The sequence below is a fragment of the Spea bombifrons genome, chromosome 5 (genome assembly GCF_027358695.1).
Source record: "Spea bombifrons isolate aSpeBom1 chromosome 5, aSpeBom1.2.pri, whole genome shotgun sequence".
Taxonomy (NCBI): domain Eukaryota; kingdom Metazoa; phylum Chordata; class Amphibia; order Anura; family Pelobatidae; genus Spea; species Spea bombifrons.
The window spans coordinates 27,910,769-27,924,862 of record NC_071091.1 but is presented as its reverse complement, the minus strand read 5'-3'; the positions used below and the strand labels follow the sequence as shown (position 1 = coordinate 27,924,862).

Below are 14,094 nucleotides of genomic sequence, written 5' to 3'. Positions count from 1 at the left end.
CAGGTACATTGTTTAAAAAAACCTGTAATCTTTAATTACACTGCTTGTAAATCCTGGGAGCAGGAGAAATGCCCATTCTTTGTAATGGTGTTAGAGCAGAAGAGAGTTTCATTAAGCTCATCAACTACAATTATTAAGAAGCAGTGAAGTCAGGCATTTTCATTAAAATGTGTTGTTGTTTTAAACAGACCAAGAACTCCTTCGGGCCTTGGAGGGCAAAAATGTTGATAAATTGTAATTAAAGTGCTAAATAAAATCTTCCACTCAAGAGCAGTTATGAGAATCTCTGGTTATTAGAGTAACAAATAATAGCTATTTTTACATTACAGTCTTATAATTACAGTACCATGAAAAGGACTTAAGTAGCCCTGTAGAATGCATAGTTCAGTAGGTGATGTTTCCTTCAAGAACTCTCACTGATTTAACACAGTCTAGTTTTCCTTGTGCTATGCCACCAACCGGCAGTAGTTTATCATCATGGGTTGGCTGGAGGAGATCCTCTGATCTCATCTAACTGGCCTAAGGAGCTGTAAAATTGATAGTGGTCAGTGTTGCGCAAACCTCCATTGTAGCTCCCACTTGGCCACCTTGTGACAATCTGCAGCAGAGTACCATCAGATGGTCGTTCAGGTAAGGTAGGGAGGTGGCCATGCCTCAGACGCCATCCACACCCCTCCACTTCCCGCATCTGGTCATACCCCCAACATATGTGTCACCTGAAATATTCGTGTGCTATTGAAATGGCTCCATATTATTCCACAGAAAAGATGATAAACATCAACAATAAAAACTAATTCTTCAAACATTTGTTAAGCGAGGAGAACATTGATGATGAGTGGGAGAGTGCAGGTGATGTATGCAAATCGGCCCAACATATCACAAATTAAGTATGTAATTAGCATATTATTAATAGTTTATAATATTACATTCTAATAATTTAAATATATTTATAAGAAGCACATAGAACGTCACAATTACTCGTTAATTACTTCAAAAATCATTTTGTCCAAAAAAAAAAAAAAGAATAAAAAGTACACCCTCGAGACAGATTTATTTTTAAACATATCCAGCAACATCAGCAACATTCCAAGCTCACGGTTTACTTACATCGATGCTTAAAATTAATGATGACTTGTTTTCCTCTGGTTAAGTCAAAACAGCTTGACAGATTACTGTGACAGCGTTGCTCACAAATTGATAAGAGATTTGCTAGCATTAGATAATTTGTCAAATCTGTCTGCTATCATGTTTAATGGACAGCACCCACATGAACAGCATTATAACGTTTCTGTCCCTCGTAAAAACATCCCCAACGATCCAAGAGATTTCACAGAAAATAATTATGAATACAGAGAAACTCTTCCAAACGCCCACATTTAAGAGATGTGGGTGCACAAATAATACGGTAGACAAAATGTCTATTAAGGATCCTAAATGGTTTCTGCTTTGAATGGTAAGATAAGATCAGCTCAATGGTCAGCATGTAACAGGCTTAGCGTTGCAGTGATGTGCACTATGCATCTTGGGATAGAATATGCAGAAGGGTACTATGGGCCAGTTCTTTATACCATTTTATGGTCCAGATCCTCAACAATGCTGGCATTTTAATAAAAAAACACTTCCACGGAACATTCTGGGGCAGGGTAACACAAGGCTTTTGCCTATATTTTATATATAAATATATAGAAAGGCTTTTTTAACACATGGCAAAAGATGGAGGCTGCACGTGATCAGAGCAATCCATAGTGTCCCCGGTACATTGCCTACATGTGAAGAATAGAGAATGGGGAAGGGAAGAAGTGCTGAAACGGAAATGCGTAGTGAGATCTTTAGATGGGGCATTTACATACCAACTTCTGGGCTCCGGCTACCCGGAGCCTTCCCTTACGGGACATGGCCAGGACTGCACACTGACGTCAGCGGTGGGCGGTCCATTGATGTCAGTGGGTGGTCGCGCTAACGTTAATGGGAGTTCCTGCTGACGTCGGGGGCGTTACCACTGATGTCGGGGGCGTGCCCGCTGATGGCAGCAGGAAACACCCCCATTTAAAGGGAAATGGGCGGGGAGCTGGGCGTGGCATAGATTGAAATAGCAAGCTTTACACATACATAGAGTATAAGCTAATACCTGCGTGGCATATTCAATATGGTCACTTGGGATATGCAACAGTTTTATACACATTCACTAATGTGTAGTTTATTGTTTATTAGAATGATTCTGAATTTGTATGTTGTGACTAGTAAAAGCAACGCTTGACCAAGGGTTAGATAAATCAATTTATTTGAATGGCTTTTCAGGTGAAGTTTACTTAGCTTTCAATTAACCCCCTGACACTGCTTTATGTACAAATGTGATAAACAAGCTGGAATGTTACAAATTGGGTTTTACATTTAGGCTACATCAGGCACTGGCAAACAGACAAATGACAAATTGATAAATAGCACAGAATCTAGTAAAAATGTTTGGGGAATTTATATTGAAATTATTGCTAGAAAAAAACTTTTTGTAATTAACTTATAGAGAATCTGAAAAAAAAGATAATGCTGACGGTCCAAAAATCATCTATAACAAGACCGGACAGTTAAAAGTAATTAACAAACTCCTAGCATCTAGGGGAGTGAAGAATAATAGGGCAAGAAAAAAGAATATTATTGAGAATGATAATACTGTTCACCCTGGGCTGATATAGATGTAGTGTATAGATGTAAGGGGCTCATAATTCAATGGGGATAGCAGCAGTTTACTTAGCCATGGGAATTGAAAAGAAATGTCCTCTAGATGTGGTATTTTAGATTTTATGGGTACACCTAGGAATTTCCCAGTAATGGTGGCCCTGAGGCAAGGCTAGATTGGATATAACGGAGTGGTCCTGCCAATTAAAGAAACGCCGCAATTTTAGGGACCTCTGGGCCAGAGGTCTTCATTCTTGTTCTCCACATGGCATCCAAGAGAATTATCCTATAAGCACTGCTAGATGCAAACTGGAAGGACAATTGCTAAGTGAGTAGCCAGTGATGGGGGGCAAATGCCTTCCCCATCCCCAGAGATCACAAGGCCGTGTCACAGGCAATCAACTCTTAGTCATAGAGTCTGGCAGGCTGATAATCAGGTTGGGCATCAACCTGATTATTATAAAGGAACGTACATTCAATATGAGAAAGAGATACAAGAAGAACCTAAAGTGAACTTAAACTCGAACAACTTGATACTTACGGTTGGCACAGTTTAATGAGGTCCTGGTCCGTGGTGCCCGGTGGAAGTCCACGAATATAAAGGTTTGTTTTACTCAACTGTTCCCCACTACTGTTACTGCTGTTGTTACTGCTGTTTGTGCTGGGGCTGGGGGGAGCCATGGGATGGGGAGCTGGTGCATAGGACTGCTGCAAGACAAAAAAAAAAGGAAAAACGTGTTAAATACTAGAATTACCACTTACATAATAGTACACACAGCATGACAAGGAATAACATAGACAATAAGAGTTATTGTTTTCTAAAACACAAAGTAATTAGTGGCAATTAAAATAGGTTAAGAAAGTTATATTGTAAATATTTCCAATTTGTATTTATTGGATGCGGTTAATTATATCTGAAACAGGCCATGACAGAACCAGGAGCTTTATGAAGTGTGATGTAAATCAGCAGTCTAATACAGGCGGTCCTCATTTTAAATTAACTCATCTCCAAGATAACTCATATTTACATCATAGTGCCCTCTTATTGTTATAATTTTTGACCCATGATGCTGACCCATGTTCCACATAATTACAAATATGTCAAAATGTTAATATACAATTCTGCCATGTCAAATATAACTGTATTCTGTACTGGTCAATATACTATACTGTATTTTAACATAAAATGATTAACCATTATATGCATGCATTTCCATAAGGAAACTGGCTGTCAAACCTTAAGTCATGTAGAATATCGTTAGCACTGGATGTCAATAGAGCTCAAGGATGTTAAAAGAGAATCATGAATCTATTAGCTACTGTATGTGTTCTTCTAGATAAATACATACACATCATCCTATGTGTATACAATCATTTCAGCATATTAATCATTTACGCCTGGTGGAATGTGCCTGTCGGTATCTGGTATTAAACTATCAAAACATGCCACATAATCACAAACAACCAAAAGATACAACAACAAATAATAGGACCATAGCATTCCGAAGGACATCATTTAAGAAGCAGGTCAGGAATTCCAGCCATCTACGTCTGGTTGTCTACCATAAATCATGGATAACTTTTTAAAAGTGCAGTACCTGTAAATCTACCTTGTCATGACAATTCTCAGAATTTTACTTTCAAGATCAACAGTTCTCTATTTATATAGCATCATATATCTCCTAAGAATCGCCGTTTATGGCGGACCCAAATCCCTCTATCTCTCTTCCCTCCTCTTATGTCCCTCCTTCCTAGGAACTCAGAATGTATGCTGGCTAGAATTGTTGCTGTAAAAGTTACAAATATGTGTTTAGAAATTGTTTTTCTTCTAAACGTCTTATATAGATACCTGGATACATCCAGGCTCCTTCTAACCATAGCATTCCCTTTTTGGGATGGCAGAAGGCAGGTCCATGGGCAGTCCTGCTGATGTAGGTGGGCGTTCTGTTGTTGTTGTTTCGTGTGTGGCTAGCCCCACATGCTAAAACGCTGAAGGTGGTAGGAGGGGAAGTGGGCAGGGGTGGCGCGTGCCTCAACATTGCTTCTGCAACCCAAAGATTCTAGGAGAGTTCCCAGGAAAGCTGGTCAGTAGGTCACAAAGTCTTCTAAGATGTTTCTACAAAGCCCACATTCTACATATTTCTAGCTACACGTCCTAAAACAAGTGTCCCTTATTGACCATGTATAATGTTTTAAATATGAACAGAGAGGACCACACTTGCTTGCTAAACAACTACTATGAATTTTAGACACTATTGAATTAATTTACCATAAAGGTTTAGAACATCTTTATATTTGGAATATTAACCCATGAAGGGTGCCCCATGGCTCTATGTGTGATCTATAGAAAACATTAGTACTATTACTTCTGTACTTCTGGGGAATCCAGTTCAACTCATGTGGTTCACCATAATTTCCTTCATACAGTCCATATAAATGAAACCTAATTTTTGAATATTCCTATGAAAATGCTGTGCTATCCATTAAACATCATACATGTGCCTCAATTAAACCTTTAAATGATCATGTTGTGAAACGTACAAGTCCATCCTTAATTTATACTGAAGCAAATTGCAACAGAAAATGCCATGGCTCACAATATTGATGTGTTAGGGTGGACGTCAATGGATTATTGAGGGCTTTTCTCAAGCAAAATAAATGTAAAATATCCCAGTGAAAGGTAATAATGGTGTTTTTTTGTTACTATGAAATGTAGGACACAACACACATTTACAATATGCTAATTACGTTTTTTCTATACTTCTTTCTAATGAAAATATGCACATAATTCCTGCCGAAACATTCTCATGAATATTTGCTTTCATCAAACTATGCATAGTTTTTTTTCACAACATTCAGCTATAGTAATTACAAAGGCATACATACAAGAGAATACAATTTTAAACGGACGAAATAAAAGAGGAGATAAGTAGGTGTTAAAAAGAAGAAATGTTATAATATACTAGGAGGGAATTCCGGAAAAAAAGTGTGGAAAATTATAATATACTGGTAGAAACAAAATATTTAACACAGCATTAGTAAAATATTATTAATATAAAATTGCAATAAATATTAATAATAAGGGACCAATACTTCTAATCTGCAGTCAACTTCTATATTTCTATGTAAGAACTGTGATGTAATATGCCCTTTTTTTTTTTTTTTTTAACCTCCACATTACCAAGAGCGGATATGCTCTGGCATGTTTAGCACATTAACCTTAGCAGATATCCAATTTATTCTTTCTATGTAAAAAACACACAGAAACATTTAACAAGCTTTATTAGAGCTACAACCAATCAGTGCCTGATTTTGTGCCACTTATAATTAGACGTTTCCTGAAAAATCATGAATGAGGCAACATTTTACATAATTAAATATTCTTTCTGTGAAGGCTTTGGGCTCTCGAGTAATAAGAATTATCTTTTTAATGCTGTATTCAGTTTTAAAAGTTTTCATTTCCGAACAATAGGAACAACGACACTTTTAAAGAAAATATGTCAGTTTTCACGGTTTTATACAGTCAATAAATCTTTATGAGATTGTTTAAAGATTAAAATATGAGTGGATAGCTTATTATACTATTTAAACACAGTAATAGACCGTTTCTGGCAGCTAGAACCGTCAGAAAATTGTAAAGAGGAAAAGGACTGTTATGCTGCAGATCTTATTTTTTCCCACCTTAGTAAAAATGTTTGATAAGGCAATTTGGGGTCAGTAGACTGTCCCTTTAAGCTCTGTCTCCCCTTTGTGTTACTGTCTATTTTTTTACATTCATTAACAATCTTAAAGCACAAGTCATATGTAGTTTTAATATTGATTTTACCAATTTCCCAAATATGGCTTCTTGTGATGTTTGATATGTATCCAGGAAAAAGGAGAGCTACTCTGGTGAAAAGTTCGGCATTTTGGAGCAATCAGCTGAAGAATTCCAGAGGTTTCTATGGTAAATGCTTACAGTTCATCTGTCGGCACACTATCACTTTTTGCCTTGGTAAAAATGAGTTCATGAGATACTATGGATACATACAAAACGTCCCTTTAAGCAGCTATCATGGCACAGCTGGGAGCGTAAGACAGGAACGTAAGGCACTGGAGCCTTGCAGAAAGCCCAAGGATGTTGAGTGGGACAAACTAGAGGATGAGGCAGGCAGGACAGGTTAGCCGAGGGGCAGGAGACAGTTGGGATAGTCACAAGATGAGCCAAGGTCAGGAAGCAGAACGTCAAGCAGCAAAGGCAAGGGTCAAACGAAGACAACAAACTAGTGAGCTAAAGTAAGGAGGAATGGAGTCTGCACTAAGTCAGATACCATACTAAGCACAGACTACTGCAGGTGCTGGGGTTATATAGGGTGAGCCAGTAATGCAAGGCGAGGGATGCGGCCTATTCCACCGTTGGATGCCTTTGCCATGGCCTTGTCTGGGGATGTGGCACACAAGCACACAGCAACATTATGGACAGGTAAGAGCCCCCGGTCCTGTGCACGGACAGGCCACGGGGTCTGACAGCAGCCTCGTATAGTGGAAGTAGGAAGCAGGGACAGCCTCTATCGTGTAGGGGTCAGTAATAGTTAAGCTGAAAACAAAAATGCCAGTGAAACCCTGTAGCAGGGGGATACCAGGTTAGTAACATGTGGGGTTGGTCCTTCCCTAAGGTCAGTGGACTGTCCCAGGGGTCTGTAATCACCTGGCATAACCATAGTTTCTTAATCCTTGGGTATGAATTATAAGATTGGACAGACTCCTTTCTGTCATTTATACTTATAATGAGTCAATTTTATAAATATTTTAATTGAAATACTTTTAATCCCAGAGGCCACAACAAGATAAGTGTCTTACAGTTTCTGTGGTCCAAACTTTACAGGAAGTGGTTTCAACAGAGAGGAAAACAACCTATAGCTTATCAACAGCTTCTTTCCAGTAGAGGAAAACTGAGACATAACTCACAGCCTTATTTATCTTACTGAAATAAGCATCACTCAACAAGGCAGACAATGAACAATGAAACACACATGGAAGATTTTTCCTACATTTTTAATAAATAATAGCAAGATAGATAATCATTCCTATGAAATTTCCAGGGGAACGCTATCCGGTGCTCTCTCTTTTGAGGGAGTGGCTTCGTGAGGGGGCAGGATCAGCCACACACAATGGCAGGGCTGGGAATGGGAGGGGTGTGATTAGCTAGTGAGGTCGGCCTAGCCCTAGATTACATTAACTGGGCTTTGGAGTAGGAGGGAGTGGGGGCAGTGAGTGGGTGTGGCCAAAGAGAGTGATCTAGAAACTCACCCGGAGGATTTATATGCGAATGATAGACAGATGATAACTCAGAAGTCAAATTATAGTGTAGGAAATACTTTCTTATTTAGTACCAAATATGTATTTAACATTTTAAAAGAAACATCCTAATTACACGCATTTCTTCAATTATACTTTTATCACGTAAGTTTAATGTCAACGGTACCCTAATGAAATTTAAAATATAAAATTGCCGTTTTTTGTTCTCGTATAAATATGACTTTACATAAAGTTAGCAATTCAACCACCAATAAAACTTCTGGCATAGTCTTTCATTGTAATCTACTGTCCCCTGCCTATTATATTTCCGCAACTTTAAAGTAAAAGAGTAGCCCACAGCAAAAACATCTTAAAAAACATCTATACTATAATTCTTAGCATTTCTTAATAAATAAGAAATTGGAGGTTATTGTTAAAAGATCATTGCAACTTTTGGAACGTGGTGTTATCGACAATGGAATGGTCTAATCAACATTGGCTATACCAGAACTTCTTAATTTTGCCAAATATCGAAAATGTAAAGATTGTACTGTAGGATGATCTAATTTTACAAAGCAACATTTTTAACTGATTGGACTTCTTTCCATAAAAGAAGCACTGCTCTAAAATATGTCAGTAACTAAATGCAAGAACAAAATTAATATTCAAGTCAAGTTTACTGATAAATCATAAAAGCAGAAGATAGTCTGGACATCTGTTTCGACAGCCAAGAAGTGTCACAGGTTCAGAAAATTCCAGATAGCTTTCTACACCAATCAGACCTTTTCTTGTCTTCGCACTAAGAACGAGACACCGGTTGCAGTCAAATGAGCCGTGTGAAGCATTCATCTCTTTAATTAATATCATGACTCTGATTTATAATGTTTCAAAACAGTTCTAAACATTATAACAAAAACAAAGGCTAAAAAAAATGTTCTGCCAACATTCCTAACTAATGATGTCAGTTCCCATTCAGAGTACAAACAGATGCTCCTGAGAGCAAAAAGATGTTAGCCCAACACTGTGCAGATACTGGTCAAGGAGGTTGTTAATTTTACATAAACGCTGAAAGAACATTATATGTTCTAGTTTTACATGGTTAAAAATCATATTACGCAACCAAATGTGTAGAACATTGCTCAGTATAAAACATCTGGATACAGGCTTAAAATCGTGTTTAACATGTCTCAATGGCCAAAATGATTAAGTCCCAGCTCTTTGTCATTTATTCTTTACTATTTGCAATTTTAAGGAAAGTGCCAAGCTTCCTGCTGTGCTGGCATTTGTACCAGGTCCAAATTTAATGATCTACGGAAATGTATATGATTTACTTAAAGGTTGCATCACAATTTTGTTACATACATTTATTTTGTGTTAATAAATCCCCTAGTCTTCCTGTTCCCCGGATAATTGTCTATGGCACAATGGGGTTCAGTTGTTAACGGAGTCGCACAGAAACAGTTATTGGAACATGTGAACATGCTCTCCCAACACCTGTGTATAGAAACCTGGCTCCCCTGATATACAAGCGATATAAAGGCATGTTCTGATTGTACAGGCATACAAACAGCAAAGCAAATACAGTTAGCTTGATCTCAGCCAAAAATATAGTCATTAATGCACCTTAGTAAACAAATATCCTAAATTGTCTAGGTGTCTACAAGTATTTATTTTACAAAACAACAACCGCATTCTCCTGGAGTCTTAAGTGGGTCCCTTCGCCAGTTACTGTTCTTGATCATAATACATATTTCATATTAAAAGCACTGCCTTTAATATAAGTCATACAGTGTTTGTTATTGGACACAAATATCCCTTTAAATTGACACAAGTATCAAGTGAACTTATGATAATTAATGGGATAGTAATGGAGTGCTTGTTTCTCTGATGTCTTTCTTTTATTCAAACAAGGGCTGTTTTGCTTAGTAGCACTGCTCATGCATTGTACCAGCAGCCAATGCCCTCCTCCCAACAAGAAGCATTGGAGGGTATATTTTGCGTGTCCTGGGTGATCTGCTTGGGGAAATAAAGTCATCCTACGTTTAAAAATACATAAATAACAAATTATAAAATTATAATTGCCTAAAAGTGCATATGTCTGGTAATAGAGGGGGTTAATTGTCTGAGACTGTTCATGTCTGCTAATGGAGGGGTTAACTGTCTCAGACTGCTCTTTTCTGGTAATAGAGGGGTTAATTATCTGAGTATGGTAATGAAGGGGGTTAATTGTGTTAGACTGCTCATGTCTGGTAATAGAGGGAGTTAATTGTCTCAGATTTCTCATATCTGGTAATGGAGGGGGTTAATTATCTGGGACTGCATATGTCTGCTAATGGAGGGGGTTAATTGTCTGAGACTGCTCATGGTAATGACTGTATGTATTTAATATATATATATATATATATATATATATACCGTATTTGCTCGATTATAAGACGAGGTTTTTTTCAGAGCAAATGCTCTGAAAAATACCCCTCGTCTTATAATCGGGGTCGTCTTCTAATCAGACCTCAAATAGAGGTCTGATTAGGAGACTAAGATCCAGATCCCCCGCACCGCTGCAGGGGACCTGGATCCTCCTGTCGTCGCCCCCCCCACACACTTACCGGTGCTTCCGGAGGTGAAGTTGGCAGCGGGGGTTTGTATGCGTCCGTCGCAAATACCTTCCCCGATTGTCAGAGATCAGAGTTCCAGAGTTCCTGATCTCTGACAGCCGGGGAAGGTATTTGCGACGGACGCATACAAACCCCCGCTGCCAACTCCACCTCCTTCCGGCTGCCGCGGAATGAGACGTCAACCCGCTGCCCCGGCAATACAGCAGGAAATTGGAAGCACCGTAAGTAAGTGTGTGTGTGTGTGTGTGTGTGTGTGTAGGGCATTTCTGGAATGGCTTACACCCCTATATGCCACTCTGGCACTTAGGGGGTTAAAAGGCATATTATGGGGCAGAGTGGCATATAGGGAGGTATAAGGCATTTCAGGAGGCAGAGTGGCGTTAAGGGGGCATTTAATAGAGCACTCTGCCTCCTGAAATGCCTTATACCTCCCTATATGCCACTCTGCCCCATAATATGCCTTTTAACCCCCTAAATGCCAGAGTGGCATATAGGGGTATAAGGCATTTCTGGAGGCAGAGTGCTCTATGCAATGCCTTTTAACTCCCTTAATGCCACTCTGCCTCCTGGAATGCCTTATACCTCCCTATATGCCACTCTGCCCCATAATATGCATTTTAACCCCCTAAATGCCAGAATGGGATATAGGGGTATAAGGCATTTCTGGAGGCAGAGTGGCACATAGGGGGTCAAAAGGCATACCATGGGGCACAGTGGCATATAGAGGGTTAAAAGGCATATCATGGGCCACAGTGCCATATTGGTGTGGCAAGCCTGGGGGCAGATGTGTGTAACTGGGGGACAGGTTGGAAAATACAAGAAATAAAAACAAAAAAAAATTATTTTTCTCAATCATAGCTTTTATTAAAAAAAATAGTTTACATGAATTAACATTTACTGGTAAAACTTTTTTCCTTTAGGGTCGTCTTATATTCAGGCTTTTTCTTTTTTTCCTAAGTTAATATTCAGATTTTGGGGGGTCGTCTTATAATCAGGGTCGTCTTATAATCGAGCAAATACGGTATATATATTGTTATCATACTAAAAATCAGCATGGCTCCCAAAGCTTCTTAATCATTTCCATAATATGAAATGTATTTTATGTGTGTGTGATGGTGTGCAAATGTGAATAATGTATGCTTGTGTGTATAATCTCATTTGCTCATCCCTGAATGTCGCTCATCCCTGAAATAAAATGTGGTCACCTTAGCCCGCACCGGTAGAGGCGTCGTTAGTCTCTTGTGACACTTCAATGACATCTTTGTCATCAAACCGCCCAAAAGCCTTGTCGGCGCTATATTTGCCCCCAAAAGCCTTGTTGCGCTATATTTGCAGCCAAACGGCTTATCAGTGCCCCCAAACGGCTTGTGTGTGTGCCATCTTTGCCATCAGAAAACATGAGTAGAAGAGAAAATCCTGGTGGTATGAAGGAGGGGGGCTCCGCAATGGGCCCCAAAACTTCTGATGGCGGCCCTGGGGATGTGAATATCCTCTGGCAATGTGACGGAAATGTCATCAGGGGAACGGCCAAGCAACTCTGCAGCATGCTTCACATTTATAAAATATGGGAGTCGAGAGAGGCTGTTAGATCCACCATTTAAAATGACTATTCCATGAACTATTTTCTTGGCAAATATCTCTATTGCTCTTCCAATAAACCCACACTATTTATCAAAAATACCACACCAAGAAATACAAATTATTTGACTCCCTATATGCATTACTTTTTTCATACTGAAAAAAAAGTATTACTTGCTACTTCCCGTAGGAATTATCAGCTCTCTCAAAATACCATTGCATATTTCTTTTGTGACCTCTATGTAAGGAAATACAATCAATACAGCTTAGAGTGACAAAATAATATGTTATATTGGGTTATTACCTTACACAGAAAATTCTCGGTGCCAAAATAAATACTCTTGCGGAGAAATACTATACATTCTGGATTCGCTTTGACGTGCTAAGCTGTGAATGTGTGTACAATGTTTAAACATTACAGCGAAATATCTGTATGGATTTAGCTGCAAAAATGTTCTGCAGAACTATATTTTGTTCTATAAATTCTACATGTTATACAACATACACAATATATATGTATATGTATATAGTTGCTTTGCCCAAACCTTTTCTAATGGCCATATTATTCAGAGGTATCTTTCACCGGTAATCCTGAACAGTCCCATACAATATGAATTGCACTCTCTAGAATGTTTATTATAATTGATAAATAGGCACGTGTTATAGTGCATTGTTAAATGTCTATGTTCCATTTTTAACTTGTATTGTACTGTAAAAAAAAAAAAAAAAAAGGAAAAAGCTTTGCAATCTTAATTACTCTGCCCTTTTGAAAATAGTTCTGATGCATAGCTGCCACCCTTTTTGGTCAGGACAGTCCAGATTTATGGGAATTGTCCTGTTGTCCGGCCTAGCTGCCCACTGTCCTACTTTTACAGGCAGTGGTGATCATACTAAGCTATAGAAGTGATTGTTGACTGTGTTTTTTGGAGCACAGGCGTCCCATGCTGCAGCTTCACAACCTATTAAAGAAAAGCTCTGGTATATGATGCAATCACAGCACTCTCCTTCAATAGGTTGCGAGGTGGATGGAAATTCAATGCTCTACCCCTTAACCCCTTAAGATCCCCTCTGGCTGCCAGCAATTATTGGGTGGAATGCTGATGGAGCAGCTGTCCCTTATGGTGATGGATTTTGGCCATAGTCTCCAGGTCACCATACTCTGGGACCCTGAGCCACAGCGGGAGGGCTCCATGTATTTTAACCTGAAAAGTTCCCAGGTATGATGATGGGATGTCAAGAACACCCCTCACAGTATAAATGGGGGGCCATGATTTAGAATTAATGACGATTCGCCATATTAAATTTGCTTTTATAAATTCCTTGTCTTTATTATGGGTATGTAGTGAGGTACTCAGCATGCTGTATCTATCCAAAAGATCTATTAACAGGTGTTATATCCAGTTACATTGGTGCTTAAAGAATGCACCAACGTAAACATATTCCACATATTCAATTTCAGATATTGAACCAAATGGTTCTTACTAGATATGCTGCCCTTCTCTCCTCTTCAATACAAAAGTTATTTTTGACATTTAAAATCTAGAATATACAGTAGTTAAGCTGTTCTCGCCAAAAGAAGATAATGAAATAACACTTTATTCTTCGAAATTGAAAACATCCTTTTCATTGATGTTTGGGGCAAGCATATCCAGTTTTTTCCCCCATATATTATGTAAAATAGGTTTTCTCTAGTACACAACTTTGCAGAGAGGTCATGATACTCTGTACTTGCATGCAATGTGCTCTCTCTTTTCAAATGCCTTGAAAAAAAATTAAGGAAATGTGAATTGCACGATTTTACAGTAAACACTGATTACGGCAGTATACAATTTGCTGTCCCTTTAGTAATTTTTGTTACATTATTTCGTAAATAATAAGACTTACCTATACACGTATTTATTCTGTACATAAATATTTAGTATATTCAGTAAGGAGACATAAAATTAAAATA

At 38.5% G+C, this 14,094-nt stretch overlaps 1 protein-coding gene across 1 annotated transcript in view; it reads right to left on the bottom strand.

The window, feature by feature from the left end:
- Window positions 1-14,094, bottom strand: part of RBMS3 (RNA binding motif single stranded interacting protein 3) — a 233,661-nt gene that overhangs the window by 168,897 nt on the left and 50,670 nt on the right. The window contains exon 2 of the mRNA XM_053467792.1: window positions 3,215-3,381. Within this exon, the coding sequence (XP_053323767.1) occupies window positions 3,215-3,381 (167 nt within the window). The remainder of the gene's footprint in view (window positions 1-3,214; window positions 3,382-14,094) is intronic.